General features: G+C 41.0%; 1 protein-coding gene across 1 annotated transcript in view; it reads right to left on the bottom strand.

The window, feature by feature from the left end:
• The window catches only part of PRKDC (protein kinase, DNA-activated, catalytic subunit), a 4,917,417-nt gene that overhangs the window by 2,530,346 nt on the left and 2,365,264 nt on the right, over positions 1-21,807 (bottom strand). Inside the window, exon 26 of the mRNA XM_044065724.1 lies at positions 1,681-1,935. Coding sequence (XP_043921659.1) covers positions 1,681-1,935 — 255 coding nt within the window. The remainder of the gene's footprint in view (positions 1-1,680; positions 1,936-21,807) is intronic.

Genomic DNA, 21,807 nt, shown 5'->3' with positions numbered 1-21,807 from the left:
CATATTACCAAATCCTGAAACCATGAGGGCTCTAGCAGATCTCAGTGGCATTGAAAGAAAATGCCAGATGTCTGACTACTGTGTTTCTATTGCTTGGTTCACTGATGAAGAATTTCACTGCTGGATGTGTGTTTGTGTGAGGGGTGATATGAAGCACCCAAGAAAAGCCATTGTGGAGTTGAGCTTTGCTGTCAGTGCTGTCCAGTTACTTTTGACAACTTTTATTTACTTTCTAATATTTTCTCATACAGGTCTTGGCTACTTTCTCATGGCCAGGTTTGGACAATATGCTCAGTGTGCCTTTTCAATTAGCAAACCCTGCAGTAGAATACCAGCCTAGTTGCCTGTTTGTGCTTTCATAAAATTAATAGTCTGTTCCTTCCTGTTTTTCCAGTACAGCAGAAAATCTCAGGTTTTCTCTGTGCACTCTGTCTTCTTAACTCCCATTTTTTAAAACATCTGTTCTTGAGAAGTCTCATGACAACCTTTTCTTCATTTCATCCTCTGATTTTTGCAGTTTTATCAGTTCATCTGAATAGCTAGGTAAAGCTTCTTCTATTTTTTACAGCCATCTCTAATTTGAGTTGATATATCCCTTCAGTGTTTAATTTATTTTAATCACCTCTGAGTACATTTGATTTTTTCATGCTTTTTTTGCAGAAGAGCTACAAGGTTATTCCCAGACAATGTTCTATTCACCTTTCAGTATCCCATTTAATTTTCTTCCAGGTTCTCCAAATTTCTTCTTTGCAGTGTATTTACTAGCCAGTAACCAGATTTTACCCCAAAAGACAGTTTCATTGTCACCCTTTTGTCAGTTTCTGTTTTCACACTGTGAACGTTGGCATTAAGCTATTGATCAGTGTGCAGCCATTTTGAAAGTTTCTTTATAATATCTTTGGTGCATAACTGTGAAATGTGCTAATTTAGCATAACCGCAGTTACTTTATTTTATGTTAATTTGCTAATCTAACATAACCAGAATTAATCACTGTATTTTATGCCTTGTTGTTACAATTAAATTAATTCACAACACTGACTGCAGTTCAGAGTACTGTTTGTTCTTTAATATCTATTAAACAGCAGCAACAAAATGACCAAGGAGAAGAGAATATAAAGTGCTTAAGAGAACTGAACTAGTTGCCAGATGTTTAATAAACAGTATCCCTAGCACAGTTACTGCAAAGTGACCGATGTGCAGAATGGTTAGGCTAAAAATCAGGGACTTGTGTGACCAAGACAAGTGACACACAAAGAAAACACAAGTCTCATAATGCTGGGTTCTTTATTTGAAGGAGACTTGGAGAAGTGTTTATTTGGGGGGCATTTAGTAACTGAAACACGCCAAGAAGCACAGTTTCCAGTAACAGCAGCATGAAACTTGGTAAACAAAGTCAAAAAAAGGTGAGAGGCTAGAGTAATTTACACAAGATAAAAACACATGGATGTTCAGCATTGGCAGTTGAGTTCAGACCCGAAGAAATGTTTTGCACTGTTATGGTAGACTATTGCAAAATATTAACCACCTGAAACTAAAGACATTTATTACTAAAAACACAACAGTGGAAATGCAGAACAGTCATGAGCTCATTAACTGCAGTGAATTTATCCTCTTTCATGAGTTTCTATGCAGCACTGATTTAAACAAATGTCTACAAAGAAGCTAATTCGTGCACATACCTAAAACAGTGTTTGGCTTCACCAGATGAAGGCCCATAAACATGTTGTAACAATCAAGAGCAGCAAGTAACATGTCCATCCACTGTATGACGGCTCGCAAAGTGAAAGGCTCTTGAAGGTCGTGGAGAGTGGGGTGTGCCAGTATTCCTGAGAGTCGACTCTCGCTACTTCCTGCATTTTCAAACTTGCTTATCAAGAAAGAGATACCTTGCTTCTTCAGAACATCATCCAACCACATTGAAGGAGACTTGTTTCCTAAAAAACAAAGTATAATCAACTTTAAGTGTACACCCTCAAATCCTGAATGAAAGGGACCATCAATGCTGTAAAGATCCGAGTCAGACTGTATTTAGATTTTAATTTATTAGCATGCTCAACATATTAAGCAAAGTACAGTAAAATAAGAACAAATACATCAAGGCTCTATATCAAAACCCAAGTATGAAAAAAATGTCTCAAGGTTAAGAAGATTATACTTGGGCTGAAACCAATATGTTTTAAGGGGCATTTTTCTGAAATGAAAGGCAATGCTATGCAAGAAATTCAAATAGCCACTAGAGCAGAAGGGCCCAGATGTGTGTTGCCTGAAATCAGTAACAAGACCTGTAGAACCACACTACAGCCTATGACTGGCACAATGGTTAATGTGTCTATATCACAAAAGACGTGCAGGGTTTGAATCTTATTAAATGAAACTGGCTATGCTTAAAATGGTCTACAAGGAAAAGCCAGCACAGTACTTACCTGTGAACTTATGAAACTTCAACAACCTCAAAAACAAGCAAAAGAACAGAGGTATGACTAGCCTTTAAGGAAGCAGAAGTTCCTTTTGGTAATACAGACTCAGGACATACAGGTGCACAAACCTTAAGATTAAAACTTTAAAGGTTGCAGATAGCTTTGCCAGCAGTAATGCTTTTCTCAGAACTGATACAGTGTATTGATAACAGAATATAAATAAGTCAGGCTGCAGAATTCTCAACCAGCTGTAGATGATCTCAGTCCAAGTTTAGAAATCCTCAGAAAAGAACATTACAGCAGTCCAACTTTCAGTAGCCCACAGCATGACCTACCCACCAAATGGTCTGAGTGGATAAGGGCATTTCCTTTACACTATATTCTGTAAGTAATAGTAGAAAGCTCTTACTACAGATAATGCCTGGTTCCAGAGTATCAGCATGCGAGTAAGGATAGCTCTGAGGTTTCACACCTTATTTATGTTAACCAGACAGCTCATCTGCTCAGAATTAATTTCAGCAGAAGTTGGATAGGAAATCTCCAGTAATACAAATATAAAGGCTTGATAAGAACATCTATAAAGTAATGCATACAATCAGAAGTTGCAGAATATATTAATGATTAGACATTAAGTAGCAGTATGTATGAAGACTACCTCAAAGGCAATACACAGTTGTGTACAGAGCTTGTTGTTAATGGAGTCAAATACACCAAGCCAGAATATATGGCAAACCTAATGGCTGACAAGTCAGCTCCAACTTTACCCGTCTCTCCCCTCAACCTTCCCTCAGGAAATACCATCAAATATAACTCACCCTGCTATCACTAGGGTCCTTGACGTTCTCTCCAAGGCCAGGAACACTGCATCAACGAGTCCAGACAATATCACAGGATGCCTTCTAAATATGACCCATCACGCCCTTTGGAATTGCTATTTAACTGTAGTCTTCAAACAGGCTTCATGCCTAACGAATGGAGAACAGTCATCCCTCTGTACAAAGGTATGCCAACTACAGACCAATATGTCTCACTAGTCTTTTATGCAAAGCCATAGAAAAAATTATCATGGAAATGATCAGTAATGACACAAAGTGTCCAGACACTGTTCCCAACCCAACTTGGTTTCATTAAGGTCAGCCCATGCCTGCTCAACCTGGTGGACATCTTTGAGGTGTTTACCAAAGCAAAGGATAAAGGAAAAATGGTTCACACTGCCTATCTTGACCTGGTCAAAGCATTTGATAACACCCAACCCAGGCACTGTTGGCAAACTCAGGAGGTTAGGTACAAACCCTTATGTCACCTGGTAGATAGCCAGCTGGCTCACAGACAGGACTCAGGAAGTTAGAATTGTGGAGTTTACCTCTACAAAGAGACCAGTCACAAGTGGAGTCATTCAGTGACTGATCATGGGATCATTCCTTTTTGGCATTTACTTCATTGAAGTAAAGGCCAATGTGGGTGGCCTCTGGCTGACTAAATTTGCAGATGACTGGAAATTAGGAGCAGTCACTAAATCCCCCATCGACACAAATGCTCTCCAAGAAGGGCTGACACAAACAAACTGGTGTCAAAGCCATGAACTAAAACTAAATGCCAAAAATGCATAACAGTATCTTTCAGGAAAGCATCCACTGCTAGTAAATATCACATTGACAACACACCCTTAAGAGTTCACCCAGTAGTCAGGGACTTGGGGACACAGACAATAATCTAGCCTTTGAGCATTATGTGTCTACAGTAGTGAGGAAATCATTCTATGTTGTGCAACTTATACACAAATGTATGGGAACTAGACCCAAGAAAATCATTATTTCACTGTATCTGGCATTCATCAGACCTATTACTGACCAGAATGCCCCTCCTTTGGTTATGTACGTAAACAGGCATACTCAACAAGTGTCAACAGCCACAGAAGTTCCTCACTAAAAAATACAGGGCTTAAGTAACATGTCCCATGCAGACTGCCTCAAGGCCTTATCTCCGTATTCTTTCTCCTACAGGCTCTTGAGGGGAGATCTATGCCTGGCATACAAGACATTGTCAGACCCCACCCTGATGGACCACCTACAGAGCCGCAAAACAAACACCATCACAATTATCCATTCTAAAGACTTAAACCTTGCCGGTGATATAAATAGGGGCCCTGCGAGACAGACATATGTATCCCAGAGACTACCCCATCTCTGGAATAGAAATCGCTGAACACGTGAGGCAGAGTTCGTTCCCAATTCATGTACACTTTGGGACAGTTGGATGGGGAACAGGAAATTCATCCATGGTTTGGCACCGATGTGTCTAACGGACACAGGCAGCCTATAAACGGTTCATCTCCCAGACCCCTGCTTGTAAATGTTTCATCTCCCAGGCCACTGCTTACACTTGCCAAGGGTATCGGAACTTGTTAGAAATGAGAGATGCGTGGTTAGGCTTAAAAAGGTCCTTGTGGTCGTTAGCCTAGTAAACACCTATGAATCTATATGCTACATAAAACAAATAAAACAATGTGCAAAACCATATAAAAATTAGAGAAAATGGCAATATATACAACATTCTGTATGTTACACTAGAAAATCGACAGTAGATGTATACAAATGTAAGTTTCTCTGAAGTACTGCACAGCTTTTGGAAGATATAAACAAAGCTGCATCATATTAATTTAGGATAAGTAACTTTAACAGGGAATACATATTTGATTATTAGCATTCAGATAAGTAGGTTGAATACCTTAATAAAAACAGTCAAGCCAACTCCAGCTGTGTTTAGCACTGAATGAATGTGTTATTCAATCTGAGCTCCTTCAAAGTCACATTCACTGCCACAGCCAAAGTCAGACTTGTTGAGCTTCTGGTAATTTGCATGCATCCAAGGTCAGGTAGACTTCAGATTACTACTTGCTTCTGAGTAAAGAAGTTGGGTGTCATGAACATGGCTGTGATGACGAAAACCTCTCAATTTGATAAGTTGATCCAGTGGGAGACTTTACAAAGAAAAAGTACAGTTGTGTACCTACCATAAATGTATATGTTAGAGTGTATTCACTGTTGCAGTCATTACACTTGGGTTATCCTGCTGGCAGGCTACCCGCAGTTGGCCTGAATTCCAAAGTCCTGGTCCGGCGTCAGCTGCTGTCGCCTCTTCCCTGAGGTCAGTACGCCAGGGGTATACAAGATGCAGTCGACGCCATTTTCTTCAGTTTTACTTGCCCCAGATGTCAGGTGCCCCCAAAAGGGTAGGCTAAAAACATTGATTATAAAAAGTATGTACTAAAATAAACAATACCTTCATCTACAAGCAAATACACCACATAGGTTGTATAGAATAGAGAAGTACAGATAAGTCCCAGCAAAGAAAGGAGGATGGTGGGTAACCTGGACTTCAACAGTGAATACACTCGAACATCTACATTTATGGTAGGTACACAACTGTACTATGTTCATCGTGTTTCACTGTTGCAGTCATTACACTTGGGTTGAATCCCAAAGCTGAGGTTGGGTGGCTGGGTCTAAAGAGAATTAGGAGTGGCTATGAGGCCCTGCAGAAGTGCAGTGGCAAAGCCTGCTCTGGATTTAGACTAAAGAGGTAAGTGGTAGTGCTTGGTAAAAGTGTGCACTGAACTCCAAGTTGCAGCCTCCAAAATTTCCTTGGTTGGTACTCCTCTGAGAAAGGCTGCTGATGTGGCTGCTGCCCTGGTCGAATGTGGCCTAATGCCCTTAGGCACTGATTTGCCATGTTGTGCATAGCAGAAACGTATGCAGTGCCCTACCCATTTTGAAATAGTCTGCTTTGAAATAGCCTTTCCTTGTGCTCCTGCAGCATATGCCACTAAAAGTTGCTCGGTCTTTCTGAAAGCTTTAGTTTTGTCCAAGTAAAAGTGTAGCTGTCTGTGTATGTCCAAAGAATACAGAGGTCTCTCCCCTTTATTCTAGGGATTTGGATAAAACGTAGGCAAATGAATGGTTTGATTTAAGAGCCACACTGGATACTACCTTTGGCATAAATGTTGGGTTTGTCCTTAGAGAAAAACCCTGTCCAGATGGAAAATGATAAAAGGTTCCACTGCCATTAATGCCTGTAACTCTGAGACTCTTCTTGCTGAAGTTATTGCTAGGAGCAGAGCTGTTTTCCATGATAAGAATTTTATCTCGGCTGTATTTGCTGGCTCAAAAGGAGGCAGTGTGAGCTTTTCCAAGACAAAATTGAGGTCCCATGTAGGTATCAGGTGCTCTCCTTGGGGATCTTATGTTTTTGGCCCCTCTGAGGTACTGCCTTAGCAGTGGATGTGAAAAAATAGGTGGTTCCGTATTGTAATGAGCTGAAATGGCAGAGGCATGGATCTTAATTGATGAGGATAGGCCTTTGTCCAGCATCTCAGTTAGGTATTGTAAAACCTGAGGAATATTTGGAACAAGTGGGTCAATTCCTTGTGCCCGATTCCAAGCACAGAATCTCTTCCATTTTTCTGCATAACATTTTCTGGTGCTGGGTCTCCTGGGCTTCCAAAATAACATCCATAACTGCTTTAGAGAGTGGTGTGTTCTGAGTGGTTATACTATTCGCCATGTAGCCAGATTTAAGGTTCTGAGCTGGCTGTGCAGGATCTGATTGTTTTGTTGGGTCAGAAGATGAGGAATTTGAGGTAAAGTCCAGGCTGGGCCATGAGACAAGCTCTTTAGGAGTGGGTACCAGTGCTGGCATGGCCAGTCTGGGGCAATCAGAATAATTTTTGGCTTCTCTTGTCTGACCTTTAGGAGTACCTTGGGGAGAAGAGGCAGTGGAGGAAAGGCATATACTGTCAGTTTTTTCCAGCTGAATGAGAGAGCATCCACCTTCCATGCTTGTGTGTGATAAGTCCTTGTGTAGAATGTCTGTAGTTGGCAGTTACGAGGGGAAGCAAATAGATCTATGTCTGGGCATCCCCATTTCCTTGTCATCATGTTGAAGACTTGTGGATCTAGTTTCCACTCGTGAGGGTCCATGAGGTTTCTGCTTAGTTCGTCTGCCAGAGTATTTGTCTTTCCTGGCAGGAATTGTGCTTGCAGATGCACTTGATAGATCAATGCTGTGTTCCACAAAGTCATGGCTTGCCTGCAGAGGGGGTAGGAATGTGTGCCCCCTTGCTTGTTTAATGTACCACATGACTGTAGTATTGTCCATTTTTAGCAATAGTTGTCCTGGATGGAGTAGATGATCCTTGAAGGCTGTCAGGGCATTTTGTACAGCTAGCATCTCTTTTTATTGATATGAAGATGCAGTTGGCTTGCAGGCCACGTGCACTGAATATATTTCCCTGCCATGTGTGCCCCCCCAGGTATAATCCGATGGATCTGTTAGTGTCTGCCTGGCTGTGGGGTAAAGTGAATGGCTGTCCCTTGTTTTGGTGACAGGCCTGTGCCCACCATCGAAACTCCTGTTGCAGGCAGGGAATGAGGGTAACTAATGTTTCCAGGCTGTGGCAATGTTGAGTCCAAACACTTTTTAGATACCATTGTAGCTTCCTCATATGCAGTCTTGCATATGGAATTAGCAGAATGCAGGAGGCCATGAAGCCCAAAGCCTGCAATTTTTTTCTTGCAGGTAACTGGGTTTTTGTTGCCATCTTTTGGAAGTAATAAGTCAGTTGCCTTTGTTTGTCTGGTGTGAGATAAGCCATCTGGGCAGTTGTATTTAAGCTTGCACCCAGGAATATTATCTCTTGAGAGGGTACTAGTTTTGATTTCTTTTTGTTTACTGTGTACCCTAGGCAAATTAGGACTCTTTTTTACAAACGCCAGATGCTTTAGTGGAATGTCCTTGCTCTCTATTTGAATAAGGCAGTTGTCCAAGTAGGGATATATTTGAATTCCTCTGTCTGCAAAATGCAATTACTGGTGCCAGGCATTTTGTGAAGACCCTGGGCGCAGTAGATAAGCCAAAGGGCAGTGCAGAGAATTGGTAGTGCATTGAGCCAGCTATGAATCTGAGGTATCTTCTGCAAGATTGTCTGATTGGGACATGCAGGTATGCCTCTTTGGAGGTACAAAGTTACGAGCCAAGCCTTCTTCCCAGCATGGGCAGAATTTGCTGCAGTGTCAACATTTTGAATTTTGGAACGTCCAGAAAAGTATTCAGAATAGACAGGTCCAGTATTGGTCTTCATGCTTTGTCCTTTCCGGGTAGCAAGAAAAGCCTGGAGTAAAAATCCTTGTCCCTGCTCTTGTTGTGGTACTCGCTGAATAGCCCCTCATGTCCATGAGAGATTTAATTTGTTTTTGTGCCTCTGCCCATTGATTGTGTGGCAGGTCTGGCATACCTTTTGCCTTTGGAAGGGTGTGAAAGTGGAACCTGTAGCCCCTGAGAAACAATATTCAGTACACATTTGTCCTGGATGATCATGTGCCAATTTTGTGAAAAAAGTGCTAGCTTTCCCCCTAAGGGTGCTGCCAAAAGATAAGTGTTTGGCATTGGCAGTGTGAAGTCACTGGGTCTGTTTCCTATATGGTTGTGATTTTGTCCTCCACCTTTGGAGGCAGAAGCACCCCCCCCCCCCCACTGTTTAGGCCTGTATGAGCCTTGGGGCTGAGATCTGCCTCTAGGGCATCTGTATCTGCCTCTTTGTGGCCTGTCTGACACTGGAAAGGACCAATTCTTAGGCCACTTCCTGCTAAATCTGGGTGGCTGAACCTGTAAGAAATCCTTTACTGTCTGCATAGATATCGCTTTATCCTCCATTTTCTTTAACACCTCTTCTGCCTTAACACCAAACAAAGTATCATGTTGTAATGGAGCATCCAATAATTTTGCTTTAACATGATCAGGCAGACTCTGTTCCTTTAACCAAGCATGTCGAATGACAGATCCTGTAACTGCGGCCCTGCAAGAGGCCTCTAGTGAATCAAAACCACATTGAAAAAATATGCTTTCCCACTTATTCAGCTGCATGCAATAAATCCTGCATTTCCTTGTTTTCAGGACATTCAGAGTATGTCAGCATTTTCTGTTTTAGCAGAGACATTCGGTATTGCTGATATTTAAGCATATGAAACTGGCAATTTAAAGCTCTCACAGCTAAAGTAGCAGAGGTGTAAACTTTTTTTCCGCATCTGTCCAGTGCTCTAGAATCCCTAACAGAGGGGACAGGGTTTTTTGCAGTCAAAGCCTTGACTCCTTTGGGACCCTGAGATACAGTTTCTGGGTCAGCAGCAGGGTTTTTATATAGAAATTTATGAGAGTCTGGAACCCTGTATTACCTCTATCTGGCTTAACTGGTGCAGGGGGTAAAGAATCAGGAGATAGAATGGGCTCTGAAAATACATCTACAATGTCTAGAACAGGTGGAATAGCAAGAGGACTGTGTTGAGGCAATAAAAGAAAATCTGAGCCTTTTCTTAGATTCTGAATAATCTAGGCTCTCCTAGTGGAAATGCTCCCTCATGGTGTGCAGAGTTTCCCCAAAAGAATAGTCCTCAGGAGGAGAGGCTGAAGGGATAGATTCTTCAGCATCAGAGTCCTCATAAGGAGGAAGAGTATCCCTGTTCTGAAGAGGAGTCAGATTAAATGGAAATCTGATCAGAGGAATCATATTCAGTGTCTTGCCTAGGCCTTTTATCAGGAGGGGGATGGGAACCCCTGATCAAAGTAATTAGGTCTTCAGCCATTATGAGCATCTGTTTCTTAGGCATGGATGTCTGTCCAGGAGAATGCTGTACTTGTTTCTTTGTCTTTAAAGCTGTTTTAGCCTGTGTCTTGGATGCTGAAGTTGGCTTGATATAAAGCTGTGTAGGTCTGAAAACACCCTCAGAAGCCGATGCCTGCTCAGCAGCTCCGGACCCATCTGAGGGATTAGTTTCCGTAGGCCCAATACCTTGAGTTTCCAGAGGCCTAGTTGTCTCCACGTGGGAGTCAGAGGCGGCCTGTGGCTCTGAGGTAGCGGGTTGTCAGGGGCTGCGAAAGCGCCTCACTGAGGACCGGCAACTGGCCTAGAGGGGGCTTCGTAGTCGGTTTTGGACCTCGGATGCCTGTCCTTTTCTTTTTCCTTGCGCTTTTTATGAACTCCGATCATCAGCTGTTCTGACGCCATTATACAGTTAAACCTTCGGCCAAAGTAATGAAATGCAAAATCATACTGTCGCTTAATAGTGCGTTGGTTAAATCTAGCACAAAACCGACAACTAGCAATGTCGTGGTCAGGGCCTATGCAAGGAACATAGTAAGAATGAAAATCCTTATGAGGTATTTGCTTCCCACAAGAAATACAATTGTTAACTTTTTCTGACATCGGACTGGAGGAAGAAAGTTTCCCCAACGGGGTACTTAGCTTTATTGAAGACTTTGGATCTGAAATTCAATTTCGAAAATCTCAGGAGTCGGCCGACTGGCACTTGCGAATTGCTTTTGCTTCGGGCACCGCACGGCAAGAAAGACTGAAGACACTGGCTTCGGCTGCATCTTATATACCCCTGGTGCACTGACATCAGGGAAGAGGCGACAGTAACCGACGCTGAACCAGGACTTTGGAATTCAGGCCAACTGTGGGTAGCCTGCCAGCAGGATAATCCAAGTGTAATGACTGCAACAGTGAAACACGATGAACATCAACAATGAACCCAACAAAGAATCCTGCAGTGCTCAATTTCAGGAAGTAAGAGAAGAAAAATATATCCTTGAGACAGCCATCTGCTTTCTCTTCTGAAAGGTGCAAAACAAACTAATAAAGAGCAGTACCAGAAATTCCAAATTAAGTTCAAGTATACTTCAGATGGATACCAAGGTCTAAATTGTTAAAGGCTGAACAGAATCAAGGAAGAACAGAACTGATTTCTCATCCTTGGAAGAATGATTAATATTCTTATAGGGCAACATGCACTGCTGTGCTGCCAAGTAAAATGGGTCATGGATTTAGGGTTGCCACCTTTCATTGTTGCTAAAACCAGACCAAGGCCACACCCCCTCACAACTCCCGAAACTCCAACATTTCCTCCCTTCTCCTGCCCACTTTCTGCCCATTTCGTAGTATCATCTTCATCATATCAGATGGGAGGAACACCATTCTGCAGATTTCCGATGCTTTTCTGTAAAAATATAGTAAATCCACCAATTTCACAAACTCATATAGTCGGTTTTCTTTTTTTTTTAAACGAAATACCAGAGTGTTTTCTGGAATACTGGACAATTGGTTTGATTTCTAGATAGTCAGGGAAAAAAAGGGGTAGGAGGCAACGTTACATGGATTTCATGTTAATTATTTTAAATACTTTAAAATAATCAGACATAAGCACACATACATTAATGGATAAAAAAACAAACCATATTAACATTTTTTTTCCATTTACACACACTACGCATTACATTTTTTCTTTCATTGTAACTACATGGATTTCATGTTCACTTAAGATGGAATTAAGATGCGCATACTCTGCATTTTTTTAATAACCTTGCTAGTTACTGAGATCATCTAAGTGAGAGTTGATTCTTCTGAAGTGGGGACACAAGTTACTCCTTTAAAGGAGGCTGAAAAGCTCCAGAACTCAAGAAAGCAGAAGTGATCTTGTAAATAACCGGAGCCAGCCCATCCAGACCATCAATGACCAGTCATTCTGAGTAATGGTCAAAACTACTGGTGGCTGGGCACAGCTTTGAAATCCAGGTCAGAAGTTCAACACAATCTGGTATTGGAAACTTGGTTCACTGCTATGGCCTATGGCGAATGTTGAAAAAAAATAGCAAAACTGGATCTGAAACAATGGTGAAAGAAGCCCCAGTGACAGTCAATCAGCAAGAAATAAACACCAGACTTAGAAACACTAATAATTCCTTTTAATGAACACAAATCTTTCGGGTATAAAAGCCCTGAGGAAGGGTTTATACCCAAAAGCTTTGTGGTCATTAAAAGGAATTAGCATTTTTAAGTCCGGTGTTTTTTTTTTTTTTTTTATTTATGTCTATGGCGAATGTTGCCTGTATAATCCAAGCTCTTGTGACAAAAGAAAATGGCCTCGGATTCAACCTCTACTACAAGTAATCAAGCAGCCGACTCATTTGCCAGATAAAAATGTTGTGTGTAGCAGTGAGTGGTCAGGTATTCTACATCACACCACTTGCTGACCAGGTAAAAGAGCACAGCCAATCAAGGACTGCATTCACAGATATTCCTGGAGAGGAATGCTGTCATTTTATGAGAGCTCTCTGCTGACAAAGCATAATGCTTATAAAGCCTAAACTTAACATCTGCCAAACCAGTTTGCCACCATTCATCACAAGGTCTTTGTCTTGCTCTCTGTGGTTCATGCGGGATAACACAAACAGGATATACAGAGGCTAGGGCAAGAAAATCAAAACAGCGTCCCCCAGCATAAACAGACAAGGCTCAATTTTAGATGGTCATTCCTGGTTATTCTAAGGGTGTTTTGGAGTAGTAAAGTGCTCACTTCTGACAATTAAGATGAATCCATTGGAAAAATTAGAACATTCGGTAAGAATAAACTCTACACACATAAAAACTATGGAAGAAAGATGTCACTACTACAGGAACAAGACTAGTAGAAGATGGTTTGGAAGAGAATTAATTTTATAACACACACCTGTATATGTGTGCAGTTCCATGAATAAGACTGCTGGACAGACAGGAAAGTTCTGTGTGATGACATGAAGTGAGGTACACTGGGGGGTTATGCATGCCAAAAACACAAGCAAATGTAAAGGATAAAAGTTGCCTGAACATTATGTGAACTATAAGAAGGTTTGGCTAGAGGGGGAGTATAAAAATTAAAGGATTTACTACACTTGTCTTTGTTTATTGACATGCCTAAGAGCTTTGACACTTCCATAGTGTAATACAAGTCGTGAAGCAGTAGATGCCTGGTGGGGGAGGTTAGAAGACAATCGTTTAAATATGGAAAGACCCAGAATCCTTGCAGTCTTAGATGAGCTGCTACTACTGCCATGCATTTGGTTAACACCCTGAGGGCTGTGGTGAGACCAAAGGGCAGTGCACGAAATTGATAATGACGGGCTCCCAGCCAGAAGTGGAGGTATCTTCTGGAGCACTTGTCCACTTTTAAGTGGTAATGCACCTCCTAAAGATCTATAGAGCACATCCAATCATCTTTCTCCAGAAAAAAAAGGACAGACTGTACCGTGACAATCCAGAATTTTGTCTGTTTGACAAACCTGTTCGGAGGTCTAGAATTGGCCTCCAGTCCTCTGTCTTTTTGGCACTAAAAAGAATCTGGAGTAATATCTGGATCCATACACGAATAAAGGCACTCAGGACGACACCGGACTGAAAATACATGTGAATACGTTTATTGCAAACACATCTGGATCCAACTTGGTCTGGTGGGACTGTTTAGATGACTCTCTGAGCAGCTTTTGAATCTCTTAAGCTGCTGTGTCCCTCTGACTGGAACATTGGGGATTCATCTTTGCAGTGTTGGATAAAGATCGAAGATAATATGGTAACTTCTGGTAATTATCGTCTGCACCCAAGAATCTGATGTTATTAAATGCCAGGTTAAGTGGTGCAAAGAAAACCTTCCCCAGACTGCATCCAGTGTAAGCTCCTCAGGATAGGGTTGCCCAGAGAATCAATCTCTGGAAGCCTGATTACCCAGGCCTCCTCTGCCACAAGAGAGGTGTCTTCCTGAAGAGTTCTCCCCTCTGTCCCAGGGAGAAAACTCGCCATGTGTGTCTCAAAAAGTCCTTGAGATTTCCTGAACCACATTTTCCCACTCCTCTGAATCCCAACAGGGTCATTAAGGAATGGAAAAACATACCCCCACAGCAGAAAGGGTCTTTCTGTCCTTTTCAAACTTGGCTAATGTGTCTAACTTTTGGTCTGAACAATGAAGAAGTGTCAACAGGAGTGCTGACGAAGGAAGACCTTGAAGGGGTCCGTGAAGTCACACAAGCATATCCAGGCGTGACATCTCATGGCAACACCTGCACCTACTGCTCTGGCGATCCTTTCAGTTGTATGTGCAATCAACCACATGGAGGAGTTAGAGATAGATTCTAGGGTCGCAAGCTGGGAGGCAACCTTGTCACTTACCTCGTCACACACTGCTCCTGCTACGGTTCCTGACAGTTCAGTGATCAGGTCCCTTGGAAGACGGGTAAAATGTGCCAAATAGTTCAACGACCGAATGGCAAAGGTTGTTGAATCATAAACCCGCTTCCCTAATCTGTTCATCTTCCAACACTCTTGTTTTGGAGGATGGACAGTAGGACTCTCTTCCACGAGTTCCTTCTTTGTGGCTGCACCACCACCAAAGATCTACTGCTAAACCCTTGGGCCAGTGGGGCTGTTCCTCTGCAAGGGGGGGGGGGTACTTTGTCAGGTCTCCTGGGGATTGGCTCTACAGTGTCAGGGGCCTTCCAAGCATGCTGCACGATGAGCTTGACTAACTCATCTGCAGGCAGGTTCACCTAGGAAGCAGAAGGTCAGGCATAGAAAGCCTGCAGGAAGACAGATTCCTCAGAGGAAGGGTTGGTGGGCTTCCAGTCACCCCTCTGCTTCAAGATTTCAAGAATATCTACAAAGGAGACATCTTCAGGGGGTGACCATGGGGACCCTTCCTCTTCATTGTAGTCTGCATCCTCAGTGAGAGATTCTTCCAGAGAATCAACAAGCTTCCTCTTGCACAATCTCTTACAGGGTGGCTCATTAGGGGGAAGATCTGAAGAGTACTCCGAAGACAGGGTACCCTGCAAAAGGGCGTTTTTCTGCTCCTATGCCAGCTGTCTCAATGTAGTAGACTGTGACAGCTGCAAACCAGAGGACATATAGATGACATTCCTACATCAAGGGTGCCAACTGCGAGCCTGCTGAGGCGAGTGCCCTCTCCATAATCTGAAAGGCAGGCCTGCTTGAAGAGGGATGGGAGCCAGAACCAGAGAAAGACAATGTCAGAACCAGGGTCACACCCCACTCCAACAAGACTACCCCTAGAGGAGCCGCGAGTGGACTCAGAACTGACAAAACAACTGAACCGTAGATGGCGCAGTGGAAAACAATCAGTGACATACTAGGGATTCCAGAGCAGACAGCCAAGTCATTGTTGGTCAGCTCCGACTAAGCCTAGGTCCACAAAATGGGTTCTGGCAGAGGTGAGGTCCACCACTGGTACCAAAGAAGCTGGCACCTGGAGAGGCATCTGTGCCAAGGGCTCCAAATCCTGTGGTGGAGTTTAAAGGAAGAAGACTAGCTGGAGTCCGTGGAGAAAAAAAAACTCAATCCCGGGTTGGAATGCATCTGGCTGCTAAGAGCTGATCCGCCAGTCTAACTACGTCAAGTTCAGAAAGGCTCCTGGTGGAATGAATAGACATCCCAGAGGGAGATTCTGGGAAATCAGTAAATGACCTGAACTGCTGAACAACAAAAGGGTTAATTGATGGGGAATAATGAGTCCTGCGTAGAGGATTGACCTTAGGCACCGTACCAGAAACTTGAATTGGGGTGGAAGTGACCAGTTTTGTAGGGGAAACTATTATTGGTGCAGACAGGGTCTGAAGTACCATGGAAGGGGTCTGCACCAAGACAACTTTAGTGTGTTCCGGGAAAGTAGATGGCACTGTAGAAGGGGTTTTAGACTATAGTGCTGAGACAAGTGCCTACCAATTTCAAACGTTTAGGCTTTGGTTCCGTGGAAACCTGGCCTTTAGACTATTTTGATTCAAGAGACTAAGGAGACACTGGGACCGAGTGGCTTCTCCTCTTAGTTTCTTTTTAGGAAGTTTTGACACCTCCACCTCAAACAAAGCCTCTGAAAAAGGTGTTTTTAATAATCCTTTCAATATTAATTTGTTTTTACGCTCTGCCAGGGTCCAGGCACTAAAGCCCTTACAGAGCTCGCATGGGGTTGGATTTGTAAGTGAGGTACTCCTAATAGTACACAAAGGAAAGATGCTTATCAGAGTTGGGCATCTTCCTGCCACATTTATAGGTTCATAGGTCTAAGGGCCTACGTAAGCCTAGCCAACAAGGTTCCCTGTATACACCACCCAAGAAAGTTATTTTCCTGTGGCACTGCTGAGCAGAGACACAGAAGTGATCCCCGGGGTGTATTTCCTATTTCCCATCCACTCATCAAGATTTTTCTTGAAGAGTGCTGATGAAGAACTTTGCTTGACATGGATGGGTAAAGCCTGTTTCGGAGTATGGGAAGTCTCTGGGACAGGAATCTATCCCTCCAGCATGTCCTGTTTATTGTGGTGACAAGGTTTAGGCCCCTAGAGCGTGTAGCTCGGAGAGACTGGGATTTCTTTAAGTGTAACAAATAACTGGTATCAGCACTAAATAGTCCAAATATGCGAATACACTGTTGTACGCTAAAAACATACTATTAAATTTGTGATTTGTTCTTAGCGTACAACAGTGTATTCGCATATTTCTTTAAGTGTGGCATGTCCAACAGCTCTGGGTTTGACATAGCTGTATATGTTAGGCAGAGATCACCTTGGAGTAGGCAATATGCTAAGGAGTAAAGCTGGAGTTTTTTGAGGCGGTCAGTGTAGGGCATTTGTTTGAGGCCAGTAATCCTCTTTGTGAGGTACTTCTGTGGCCTTTCCAGCTGCTGCAGATGTCTTGTGAGGTACATTCCAAAAGGGGCGTTGTACTCTATAATGGGTCTAAATGAGTGTCGAGCAGAGGGGAACAATGACCTCTTTTTCCTGGATGAGAACCCTTTTATGATGTGTGGCACTTAGAAGGACTTCCTGACTACTGTGGCAATGTGACTATCAAAGGAGAGACTACTGTCCATACTATTTAAAACCTGTGGTACCTTTCTTGTCAGCCATTACTAATTGAATTAGAACAATGAACTGCAGTTCACGAGATCACACATACGCACAATAACGGAAAGAACAAAGTGAAAGATACATTTTATTCATTTATTTTTGTGTACCAACAATGGTAACCCAAGAAATACCCAGAAGGGCAAAGAAAAGAAAGGGAAAAGAATACAAACAATGGTATTTGAAAGTTACCAGAGGTAAGAGGGAAGGGAGTGGCCTATACCAACTATAGTAAGGAAGAGATACCAAATAGGTAAAAAGGATAGAAAAAACAGCAGTCGCACACTAATTTAAAGGAATACAATAAAGTGACCAAGAAATAAGAAAAACAGGAGCTGTAGAGAAGAAATAATATCAAGAAAATTATAAAATACAAACACTTAGCTTGAGAGCATGGCCTGATGTGCCTTGAAACTCTATGCGGCAAACGAGATCTGAAGGGAAGAGAGGCACTATATGGGTAACCTTAGCTTGGGAGTTTTTGGCTGTTGTAAGCTTGTTACAACACCCGAGGATGGAACTGAAACCCAACTGTCATGAATGAATGAAGACTGACAACATCAGATACACACATTTAAATAGTTACATAGCGCATGTCATTTCTGTTCTCTTCCAGCGGGGCACTCTGTGGATCCATTTTAAACACACGCTTCTTGCAAATACACCTTTCAACATATATGTCTGTTCAGACCAATTTGATATACACATGACATACAGTTCTAACACATTTGTAACACAAGCATCTTGTATAGCTCAAGTTGACATTCACAAATGGCATATAATTAGCTACAAAAGTCCAGATGGCTGTGCTGGCAGTATCCCCCTTTGTCACAAAGGTACATTAACAGTATATCAACAAAGGGAGGGGAGGTAAACTGGGTACAGTATTCATAAAGATGGACAGAAATTATATTCACAAGAACAAGATTAATCGCAGCTACTCGTGGATACACAAAAGGCTATGCTAGACAGTCATTCTAACTTACTAATTTGGGCATACTTACACATACTGGATTCCTACAAAATGTTTAAAAAACTTAGCTTAACCTCTTCATTCATGGCAGTGAAAGCCAAACCTTGTAAATTTGCAAAGTTCACAATGATTCGCCTTAATATTTATATGCATTTTATTCAACAGAAACCTAGTAAGTGCATCACAGGGAATAATATTCACAGTTGAAATTTATTTAAAGGAGATATAAAAATGGCTAAGAATCTGGATCATGCCACAAACTTTAATACACATCTCATAATTCATAAATTTCAGACAATGGATTTTGTCCCAACAGCCTTACCTTTTGTACAAGTGGTCTCTCTAAAATTTTGCCCATCAGAAGTATCAAATACCACCATTCTTATTGATTTGTCAAGATTTTACAACCTACTCTGCATTTTATTCCTTAAAAAATAATTAAATAGTTGATAAAAAACAAAAGTAACCACAGTGTAAAATATAAAGTCCAAAACATACACTGATTCTGATGAAGTCCCCAGTTTAGGGGATGAAAGCGCTCAATCTGAGTCTTTGTATGTTGGAAGAATAAAAACTGAATGAAAGTGTTTCCTACTGCTTCACAGTGCATGTTTTGGACTTTTTTAATTAAATAATTGATGTCACAGTTATACTGACAAAAGCAAGCAGTAAATGTCAGTTATTAATATATGCATTCAAATAAATTTATTGGTTCCTCTTTTCTATACCATCTAACAATTCAGACATTCTAAACTGGTTAATCATCATCAAAATAAACTAGGAGAAAGGGGACATATCCCTATCTTAATTTTGTTTCTCTATCAATAAAGTAATACATTTTCTCCTTTGACAGGTATGCCACCATTCCACTATATATGATTTTTGATGCAGCAATGTAATGTAAGGGCGCATTACAGCATTTCTGAACTAAGAACAACGTCATTATTTGAAAGATTAGAGACATTAGAAGTGCAATTTATTATCAGTAGACTTTTCTCATTTTTGGCTCAGCAAACAATATGATACTCTACAGGAGTAATGTTACTTGAGACATTTTGTCTGTATAAACTTCTACTCATCCAAATGAATAATTTTAGACATGCAGCCTACAAACTTGTTACCAAGAATAAGCAAAGACTGTATAATTGTAACTTTTTTTAAACACCTTTATTAAATTATCACTTAAGACTTAGGCAAGCATATATTAACAAAAAGGAAACCAAATAACTTCAACATTTTTCCATTTATATACAATATACATCATGTAAATGTTTTCACTACTACCAGTCCAACATTACAAGAAATTGCTGAATTCATACCTTCTCTTAAACCTCACTCCTCCTAAACATTATTATACTTTTATTATTACCACAATTTCCATTTACTTGTATGCAATTTGCTCCTTCCTTTTTTCTAAAGATCTCTCTCATAGATTTTTTCTTTCTCTTATAATATTCAATTTATCAAATACAGTTGGTGTAGACTTGGATTTCCATTTTCTAGTAATTGCTTTTTGGCCACCAACAGAATTAAACTTAATAAGGCCTTCCTATGTCTAGGCAAATCAGATCAAAATAATCATTTCCTCACTTAACAGCCATTTGCTCACCCAATATTTCTGACAGAGTAATCTATGGAATTTTTAAAATCTGCCAACTCATTACACTCCCAGAAATGTTCCTAGTAATCTTTCTTCTCCATCACACTTCCAACATGTTCGATCTACAAGAGGAAAAATGATTTGAAGTTTGCCTAGGGTATAAAAATACCTATCCAACTTCAAATCAAAAAACCTAAACCTTCTGGATAAGACTGCATATTTGGGAACCATACCCACATGTGTGTGTGTGTGTGTGTGTGTGTGTGTGTGTGTGTGTGTGTGTGTGTGTGGTGTGTGTGTTCCCATTGTTTTATTGTAAATCTTTTCTATCCTCCTCAGACTGCTTAAGAGTTGTCATACAATAGTTTATATGCCTTACTAACCATCCCTTAAACAGCTGCATCTGTTATAGATTTGGCTAAATTCTACCAGACCACCTCTTTCACTTAAAATTCTCCTATCTCTTTGCCTGTACTCTGATAAGCCATGGTAGGGAAGGCAGTTTCTAGCCTGCAATCCAGATTTCTTTTTGGCCTTATCCCAATCTATTATTGCTACCATTTGAGTTATTTGCTCCAGTAAATTCCAGCCCCTTTGCATATTTTTTGTACCCCTACTTGAATTCACTCCTATTGGTAAAATCTCTCCATTATCATACTGGCTTAGTTCTTAGAATATTTTCTCTTACTTCACAAATAATATAATCTGTATGGTTACCTTTCTCCTTAAAGAACTGCATCCAAAATCACACACTCTGATTCTTGAACTTCTCCCTTGCTTCATCATCATCCCTTTCCACTTTGAATTATAATCTTCTGTTTGTGTTTTGTACATGAGCCTTAACTGTGCAGCCCTAACATATCCTTTCAAATCAGGTAATCTTACACCACTTTGCTCTATTGGAAAGATCATCTTATCCCACTTATCTTGTCCTCTTTCCCTCCCAGATAAATTCCTTCAATTCTTTATTTCTTATTGTCCACAACTCCTCAGGTTGACAAAAGTATGCCAGACCTGTGTACAAGACTAAAGGGATTAAACATTTTCACTGCTTAAATCTTACTATCCATATCCATAAATAATAATTTCCATTTTCTCAATTACTGTATCTTTTTAGCTTCTTCCCACATATCCTTAGCTGCTGTAACAGAAGCCTTTTTAATCCATATTCCTAAATATTTCATCTGGTCACTTCCCCATAAATATGGGTATTGCTGAACCAATTTGTGGGTGGGTGCATAACTTACGGCTATAACCTTTGTGGGTACTTACTTTACTGCCAAAACCCTTGTTTTATCTTCATTAATCGTATATCCTGAAAAGACTTGAAGTTGTCCATCTCAAAATGTTCCACTACATTGAGATGCCCTTTTCTGAATTTTCCAGGTGCAAAATATCATCTACAAATAAAGCCAACTTTTCTTGAATACCATATCAATTATATCCATGTACTTCCGAGACTTACTTTCTTTTGGCAATGGCTATAAATTTAAAGCAAACAACAAAGGTGAAAGGACACTCCTGCCTAGTTCCTCTGTTCTCAAACAGCTTATCCGAGAGGAAGCCTTACACTAATTTTATCTCTGACCCTTCATATATCCTTCTAATTAACTTCATTACTGTATCAAATGCTTCCAATGCCATACTCAAAATCCCAAATAACTCTGTCAAACTCTTTCTCTGCAGCAGGACTAAGACAAATTTTCTTGCATTCTGCTTCGCTCTGGATCATCATTGCTCTATGAATATTGTCAAATGTTTATCTCCCCTCCACAAAATCGCACTGGTCCATACCTATCAATTTTGGCAACGCTTTTGCATTCTTTTAGCTAGTATAGACAAATACTATAATCATAGTTTCAAATCGAAATGGGTCTATATGAAGCTGGGTCTGAAGGGTCTTTGACATCTTTAAGTAATGACATCTTTAAGTAACACAAACACCACAACTTTTTTCCAAGATGTTGGCGTTTTCCTTTCCTTCCTTTTAAAATACTGTTAAAATCTTCAAGATCTTTATCACTTTCTTCCCTCCTAATTT

The sequence above is a fragment of the Protopterus annectens genome, chromosome 3.part0, assembly GCF_019279795.1.
Source record: "Protopterus annectens isolate FY-2018-M chromosome 3.part0, PAN1.0, whole genome shotgun sequence".
Classification (NCBI taxonomy): Eukaryota; Metazoa; Chordata; order Ceratodontiformes; family Protopteridae; genus Protopterus; species Protopterus annectens.
This window is presented reverse-complemented; position numbering and strand designations above follow the sequence as displayed.